Consider the following 9122-nt stretch of genomic DNA (forward strand, 5'->3'; position numbering starts at 1 on the left):
GGGGTTTTCTTTTTTTTTTTTTTCCTGATAAAGTTCAAATAAGAGAGAACCCAAAACTGAAAATAGGACAGAGATATGCTTGGAAGGGTTCTGGACAATTCTCAGTTGCCACCCAAAGTTGGGAAATGACCAGGGTCTTCAATGGAGGGAGCTTGTGCATTGTTGGAGTTGCCACGGTAGCTACCCTTTGGACCACGGGGGCGGGGGCCACGCCCACGATAGTAGACTTCCCCATCAGCTGGCTTCAGAAACTCGTTAATGCTTACAGCCTGAAAATATCAACAATGATAACGAAGGTTCATCCACCAAAACAATCCAAAAAATTTCAAACCAAACAAAGGGAAAATAAAATATATCGGAAGTAAAAAGGGAACCTTAAAGTAGACAATTATTTAATTACAAGGTTACAAAGTATAGTATCTATCAAAATAAAAATTCCTTTTAGTTAGTAAGACCTGTTATCAAAATCTCCTTCTCAAAACATTAACTACCCACGCGCTACTAAGAATTGATTCTCCCATCTTTTTTTCCAGTAATTATTTCCTAGACATCCTATCAAACACCAACATTAACAGAACCTTTCAAAAAATAAAAATTATATCAACACAACTTCATATTACCTATGTGAGACAACTATGGAAATATTTCATCATACCTTCTATCTAATCTTGTACAAACTTTACAAATAAAGTACCATATACAAATTCGTAACTAAGATGTACATGTTCAACATCACCGTGACTACAAATTTATCAGAGCTCATGGAGAAACATTAGAAAACTAAAAGAACGCCAAAAATAAAGCATGACAACCATATACTTAAGAAAAACCTGCAGAATTTAGAAATGAACAATAGACAAACAATTTTAACAAAACAACATTTTCGAAAATAAAGTGTGACAACCATATACTTAAGAAAAACCTGCAGAATTTAGAAATGAACAATAGACAAACAATATTAACGTAACAACATTTTCGTATTCAGAACTATAAAACATACTAACATAGAAATATTTAATGTGATTTGCATGATAAACTTCATGAGAACGTAGAATTAACAGAACAGTCAAAGAAACACGAGATCTGCACTAGAAGTATGTTTGGACTTTAGATAGTAAGAGTGTAGGTAAACTTTACCAAAATCAGTTTTATTTGTAAATTACTAAATTCGCACACAACTCATTTGGATGAAATTTACCCATACCTTTTATATCCTGCAACTAAACATACTCTAGGGGTAAAATGTCTAAAAGATACAGAACATGTCATCATCTTTCATGAGCCTAGGCTAGCCAGAAATTTTGAAAACTGAATCTAGACAATATATATGATCTACCATATAAAGCAAGTAATGTTGATATTTGAATATGAGATCTTTCAAGCAGGCACAAATATAAAGAAACATGGACAAACAAGTGCAACGAAGTCGCACCTTCTTGGATCTCTCCTCCCTCTCCAATGCTTCTTTGCGCCTATCCTTATCAGATCCCTATAAAGAAAGATGATTAAAGGACATTAGTAAGCAAAACCAACAGAAAATAATTGAAATAAGGATAGTTCACATGTATTTAATCTCACCAATTTAATGAAGATGTCATTGTTGTCTTTCTTGTTTGATAGGGGCTGCATGGATGCAAATTCTTTGATATCAACCTTTCTCTCCTCGGTCTTTACTGCTTGAAGGGCCTTTCTTTTCTCTTCCAGCACTTTCTGATACTCCTCCAGAGTCATCTCCTAATGGAAAAACGACAGCCTAATGGTTAATAAATTGCAAAAACACTAAAACAATTTAATAACAATATAATGTTATATTATCGACTCTATATACAGATATTAACACTGCAGTTTTTCGTTTCCATCCTATGGAGGTCATAGTAGACAGCAAATTGAAATGTAGCAGTTCATTCAATTTTTTCTGACATATGTATCGGAGGGAAGGACTAGGACAGAATAATTCATCATTAAAGCATGAAACAGATTGTCATCAATAAAGAAAATTCAGTAAGTTAGAAAATCACCTTATCCTCAGGCTCTTTTTGTTCAGCTTCTTCAGCAAGACTCTCCTTGTTTACATCAGCCACATCTTCACCAGCAGGCTTCTCCTCGCCCAAATTCTTTTCAGCTTCATTCACGACTTCATCAGTTACCCTAAATAAATTTCAGACCAGACCGAATGAAATTCATCCTACTGAATCCAATACAAGCATAATTAAGATTGAAGTTACAGAAGCAATGGATTGTAAGAAGAGAGCTTACTGAGCAATTTCATCAGACTGTGTTCCCCAGTTTCCTCGTCCAGCACCTTCACGCTTAAACTCATTTCTGTAAATAGAACAAGGGAAATTAATGCCGATAGAAACTTAGGTTCTGCATCAAAATCACCAGTTAATGACAGCATTACCCGCGTCCAGTCCCACTGCGGCGTTCATATGTTCTTCTTGGCCTTCCTTCTTCTCCAGCTTCCCCATTGCTGAACTCTCCCCGGCGACCACCACGGTAAGGGCCTCGCCCACCATAACCGCCTCGTCTATCTGAGGTCCTCCCACCATCTCCTTCCTCAAAACCACTTTGAGTAGCAGGGGCTCCAGAGGCTGGGAATGAGCCCTCATCATTTGAAAAGTCACGGTTAAAACCACGACCCCGTCCACCTCCACGCCCACCACCTCGTCCACCTCCACGGCCTCCGCGAGAAGCCTCATTTTTTGCCTCCCTCACTATTAAGACAGGAAAATAAATATAAATATCAATAGATGAGAACAAGATAATCATGCAAACAGGCATCAAGAGGAATCAAACATCACCAGACCACACATATATAACATGTTAACAATCCAATTGTAGCAACTTCTATCAAATTACAACTCTACAATGTTTGAAAGCAAAGCTTGAACAAAATCTACAATCACTTACAAATACTACCAATTCAACAAAGGAATTTGACTTCTAAAAAATTGGTACACACAAATTTGAGGCACAAAGAAATATGACTCTGTAGTATCATTATACGAAAACAACACCGGTACCATATATATGTAGCAAAGAGAAAGAACAAAACTAAAAATGTACCCCAAAAATGAAAGAAAGTACTAAAATGAGAATGATAAGAAAAACAAACATAACCCAAAACATTCCATGTTACAAATAAAACCCTAAAAAATCAACTAGATTTAATTAAAAACATAAATAAGCTATTTCAGTCTCACAAAAGAACACCATGCAAACAACTAACATTTCAATATTCACAATAACTACCAAAAGCCTCGATAACAATCACACATCAATAGTTCAATACCAAATGCATTTAAAAGAATATATTAAGAATATCATTCTAAAAATACTCCATCCACATCATCTCAAAAAAAAATCATGTACAACATAAAAGATAACAAAACTGAAACATGAATCAATCAAATTATAAAAAAAAAAAAGGGGTATGGGGAAAAAGGAAAATCAAAACTCACCAGCTTGACCAGGAGGAGTAGGCTTGGTAGGGAGCTGAGCTGGCTTATTTTGCTGCCCTCCTTTCTGCGGAGCCGCCGCCGCCCCTTTCTTGGGCGGAACGGCGGTGGCGGCAGCAGCAGCAGCCTTGAGCTGCTCGTTGGCGATGAGCTGAGAAGGATCCTCAGTATCATCTTTCAACAAATCAAAGGGGTTCATGGTAGTCATCTTTCAATTCCAAAACAAAAACCAAACACCAATAAGATGTTTTCTTTTCCCTCTTCCCTTTTTCCCCCAAACACGATAGAGAGGAACCACTAAACGCGTAACGATTCCATGAATAGAGAAATAGACTGAGATGGGAGTGTAGAGAAGAGAATGGAAAGAAAAAGGGTTCGGTGAATTTGGGAATGAAGAAAGAAAATAGGGTTGAAAAGGAAAAACCCTAGCCGCAAAAGGAGAGAGAAAGTGTTAGCGAGTGTGTGAGTGAGAGTTGTGAGAGTAAAGAGAGAAATGAGAAAGAGCGGAACCTAATCTTTAAACCTCTGATTCGGTCATTTGGCAATTTATTTTATTTTATTTTAATTATTAATTATAATTTATATTTCTGTATTTGTAAAAATAAATCAATTCAAATATATTCGTTGTTATTTGATTTTCATTTTCATTTTTATATTTTTTAAGATGTTGTAATTAAATAAATCAATGCTCTCCTATTTGCTTTCACCAAAAATAACTAAGAAGGTAGTCAAAAGTAAAAGCATTAGTTGTCAATTTCATGTGTTTTTACTTATTCTTTCACAGGATCTAAAAAGCAAAAATAAAATATAAATATCAAATAATTAGTTGGTAATTTGACAAGTTTCTATTATCATTTTCCAATGTTATTAGTTTTTGAAAAAAAAAATCAAAATATAAACACCCAGAGTTGGCCCACGAGGAAAAGGCCCATTAGGCTCAATAAGTTCCACTTGCAAGATGCAATTGAAGTAATACGGTTTCTGTTTTCTGGGTCTGGATCCTTTGTGGCCCACGGTCCTAACCAAAAAACATAGTTGCAATTGAAGTTAATCTTATGGTTTGGTAGCGTTTGGTTACTTAGGATTGTAGGACTAAGATTTAATATTGTGTTTGGTAATTTTTGTTTCTAAAATTTTAGTTCTTTCAGTAACTCTAAAAAATAAAGACACAGAAATTAAAATTTTGGAGATAGAAATTGAAACTTTAATAATATTTTTTTATCAAAAATATATTTATTTAACTTTTTAAATTTTAAATCTACTCTTTCTTAATCTCCATATTTATTTTTAATTTAAACATAATACTGAGACATAACTCAATTCAGTATATTTTACACCAAACATAATACAGAGACTTAATTTAATTTCTTAGTCTCTCAATTTCAATCTCTCTTCCAAACACAATTTTCATGTTCTGCATCCTTGATATTTTTTATTTTGCCTCTTATTTAATTTCTTTGAGTATACCAAATAGGTCTCTAAAAAATTTCGAGTCAGACGTTTTCGTCTCCAAAAAAATTTCATTACGTTGAGAATTTTGAATCTTACAAAAATAAGTCACACTTTTGAGGATCTATTTGTCCATGTGAACGATCTTGCACTTATTGAGAAAGGACACCGATGACCAAAGAAGAGAAAATGATGCAGAGAAAGTAATAACCAAAAATTGATTAAGATCTAAATGAGGAAAATGTGTTATTAGAGAGAGTAGTTATACAAAGGCACTTAGCTCCTATTTTATAGCTTAATAAAAACTGCACTAACACCCTCTAACTACCTATAACAGCCACTCTAACTGAATTCTTCTTCATAACAAAATTTTACTGACTTCACGTAATTTGTTACTTAAGTTGTTACTTAAGTTTTGACTTCTTCTCCCTTTAACACCCCCCTCAAGCTTAGTTGGGGCTTTGTTCCCAACATAAGCTTGGACTTAAACCATTCAAACAATTTACAAGACAGGGGTTTAGTCAATATATCTGCTATCTGATCTTGTGTAGGTATATTAACTACAAAATGTTGCTTTCTATTAACTAGCTCTCTCAAAAAATGTATATTAGTTTCAAGATGCTTGCAACAGCTATGCATAACTGGGTTCACAGCTAGGTGACAAGTACTCTTATTGTCACAGTAGATCGTTGGTGTCACTTGTTGTGGAACTTGCAACTCTTGAAGAAGCTGCTGTATAGATATGACTTCCGTTCGACCAGAGGCAACCGCTTAATATTCTGCCTCAGTACTCGACCTGCTAACTTTTGATTATTTTCCACACTTCTAAGCAATGAGGTTGCTTCCAAAGAACACCAAATAGCCACTGATCGACCTTCTATCATCTAAATCTGTCGCCCAATCTGCATCGGCAAAGGAAATAATTCTATAGTCAGTACATTTTTTAAACACTAATCCTTGATTAGGGGTACCTTGTAAGTATCTCAAGATTCTCTTGACAGCCTTCTATTGTTCAATTGTTGGCTGATGCATGAACTGTGAGCACTTAATTACTGCAAAAGCAATATCCGATCGTGTGATGGTCAAATATTGTAGTGCTCCAACAATTGATCAATACTTCTAAGGTTCGTCAAAACCTTCTAAATCATTCTTGTGCAATCTTAATGAAGACACCATTGGTGTTGGCATTGATTTTGCCTGGTTCATCCCTGCTCTAATTAATAGATCATGTACATATTTAGATTGTGTTAGTAATAGTTTATCCTTTGTCAAAAATTGAGCCTCTAACCCCAAAAAATAATTGAATTTGCCTAAATCTTTTAGAGAGGAAATTGAATTCAAAGAAGTAATTAAATCATCAATTTCATTTGGGTTAGAGCCTGTAATCACTATATCATCAACATAAATGATCATGTATATAACATAATTATGAGATCTTCGAATGAATAAAGCTATATCTAAGGTTGATTTAGAGAATCCAAATTGTTTTAGAGTGTGTGCTAGGGTTAAATACCATGCTCTAGGGGCTTGCTTAAGACCATAGAGGGCCTTGTGTAGCTTGCACACTCTTGTAGAATTCTGAGTTGTGTAGCCCGAAAGTTGCTGCATAAACAATTTATCTTCTAATTTGTCATTGAGAAAGACATTATCAAAGTCGAATTGTCTCATAACCCAGCCTTGTGTTAATGCTATTGTTATGATTATTCAAATTATGATAGGTCGTACAACAAAACTATAGACTTTCTCATAGTCAATTCCTTCAATTTGGTGAAATTCTTTGGCAACTAATCTATCTTTGTACCTAAGGATTTCACCATGTTGATTTTTCTTCACTGAAAAAACCCACTTACAACCCACCATTGTTGCATTTGGTGGTGGATCTATTAGTGTTCAAGTATTACACTTGTAGAGAGCCTTGATTTCATTGTCCATGGCCTCCTTCCAATGAGGGCATTGTAATGCCTGTTGAACTGTAGTTAGGGTTTCTTTTGTTAAATCAATATTGTAACTGTTTTTGCTAGAAAGTTTTTTGGTTTTGATACACCAGATTTCGATCTAGTGATCATTTGGTGGGTATTACACTCTTTTGTGGTTGGTGGTGGTAATTGTGGAATGGGGAGAAGGTTTGTTTCAATTCCAGATATTGGAATTGTCGTGGACTGGTGGTGTGTTTGCTGATTAGCAGCAGAAGCTTGTAGACGTATAGTATTTAAATCAAAAATCATAAGTGGTGTATTTTGACTACTAGAAGTAATATCAGCACTGGTTGTAGGGGTTGTAATATAAATGATATTGTTGGAATTAGTAGAAGTGCTCGATGAAGGCATTGTACTTCTTCTAAGACAGGAAAGTATGAACTTGTAGCATTGTCAATGACATGCTTGGAAGGAGCTGTTGCATTTGAAAGATTAGTACTAATAGTTGAAAACAAAGTGTGATAAGGGGAAAGAAACTCATTAAACACTAAATTTCTTGCAAGATAGATTCTGCCTTCTTTAGATAAACATTTGTAACCACTATGATTAGAATCATATCCTAAGAAAATACACATTTGAGATTTAAAATCAAAATTTCTTTTGTTATAAGGTATCAATAATGGATAGCAAGCACACCCAAAAATTTTAAAAGTAGAGTAATCTAGTTTGTTCTTAAATAGAACCTCAGAAGGACTTTTAGAGTCCAAAACTGGAGTAGGTAAGCGATTGATGACATAGACTGCAATAAGAAAGGCTGAATCCCAATGTTTAAGAGGCATTGAAGCAGTGGCCAAGAGAGATAAGCCACACTCTGTAATGTGCCTATATTTTCTCTCTATAGATCCTTGTTATTGGTGTATATATGGACATAACAATCTATGGAATATACCATTGTTAGAGAGAAATGTAGAAAAGGTTTTAGATAGAAATTCTTGGCCATGATCACTTTGCAAGGCCTTGATTCTACAACCTATTTGATTTTCAATGAAAAATTTATATTTTTGAAAAGCTTCCAGAGCCTAACTTTTGTTGAATAAGAGAAAAATGCAAGTATATTTACTAAATGCATCTAAAAAATTAATATAATATTTGTAGCCATGATGAGAAGGAAAGGGAGTTGGCCCCAAATGTCAACATATACTAATTCTAAGGGTTGTGTATAAACAGATTCTAATGTCTTAAATGGTAATTGATGCATTTTTGCAATGGTATAAAACTCACACACTTTATGATTTTCATCAATTGGTGAGGTCTGTATGCCACACTAGTGCATGACTTGAGCTACTGTCCTAAGAGAGCTATGGGCAAGTCTTTTATGCCAGAGCTCTAAGTCATCAATTTTCTTATTATAAGTATAATAAGCCACAGGATAATTTATAAAAGGTGTTAATGATGTTCCTATAGAAGAAGTAACAAAATTAGCATTAGATCCTAATGAATCATGTATAAAAAAGTGAGAATTAGGTGTAGTATAATTGGATAGAAAGATATAATCAAATGAACTCTTTACTGCATTATTATTCAAGAAAGAACCACTACTAGTGTCAATGTTACTATTGATAGAGGAATTATTACAATCAGTAGCATTAATAGGATCCTCATTACACAAACGTGATTTTTTGCGATCTTTTGTACTAACAAATTTACAATGTGAAACAGAATTAGACAAATTGCTTGTAGTAGGATTCAGATGAGATGTTGTTGGCACCACTAGATTATCAAACGAGTAAATGTCTCCTCTAGCTATTCTTTATAGGAGAATGTCCTTGGACACCTGATCACGAACCATACAAGATTTAGGCCAGAATTCAAAATAGACTTTATTATCCTCAGCGAATTTGGACACACTCAAAAGATTTTGTGTAATAGAAGGGACATGCAGTAAGTTATTTAATTTAAATGAAATATTTTGATATTTATCATAAAGAATTGTAGATCCATCATGTAAAAGAGGTACTCCCTGACCATTACCAACAAAGTTGCTCAGGGCCTTGTGATGAATCGGTGGAATTCAGAAAATTGGCATGTTCAGTAGTAATATGATGTGAAGCATCAGAATTTAGATACCATGCACTGTCATTCAGGGTGGAAGAGGTGGTCATGTATGCTCGAGGTTGATGAAAGGATGCTGGAGGAGGTGGTGGAAGTGAATTTGCATATGGAATTGCAGTCTGAGTAAATGTTGAAGATGATGGATTTCTGAAATTGAGCATCAAACCTGTGATAACAATTTTGCACT

At 34.6% G+C, this 9122-nt stretch overlaps 1 protein-coding gene across 1 annotated transcript in view; it reads right to left on the bottom strand.

The window, feature by feature from the left end:
- LOC107635258 (RGG repeats nuclear RNA binding protein A) overlaps nucleotides 1-3956 on the bottom strand; it is a 4367-nt gene extending 411 nt beyond the window's left edge. The window contains exons 1-7 of the mRNA XM_016338676.2: nucleotides 3462-3956; nucleotides 2402-2714; nucleotides 2257-2322; nucleotides 2019-2148; nucleotides 1579-1734; nucleotides 1433-1489; nucleotides 3-269 (exon numbers count right to left, since the gene is read on the bottom strand). Of these exons, the coding sequence (XP_016194162.1) occupies nucleotides 102-269; nucleotides 1433-1489; nucleotides 1579-1734; nucleotides 2019-2148; nucleotides 2257-2322; nucleotides 2402-2714; nucleotides 3462-3666 (1095 nt within the window). The 5' untranslated portion in view covers nucleotides 3667-3956 and the 3' untranslated portion in view covers nucleotides 3-101. The remainder of the gene's footprint in view (nucleotides 1-2; nucleotides 270-1432; nucleotides 1490-1578; nucleotides 1735-2018; nucleotides 2149-2256; nucleotides 2323-2401; nucleotides 2715-3461) is intronic.

Source organism: Arachis ipaensis, chromosome B04, assembly GCF_000816755.2.
Source record: "Arachis ipaensis cultivar K30076 chromosome B04, Araip1.1, whole genome shotgun sequence".
In the NCBI taxonomy this organism is placed as follows: Eukaryota; Viridiplantae; Streptophyta; class Magnoliopsida; order Fabales; family Fabaceae; genus Arachis; species Arachis ipaensis.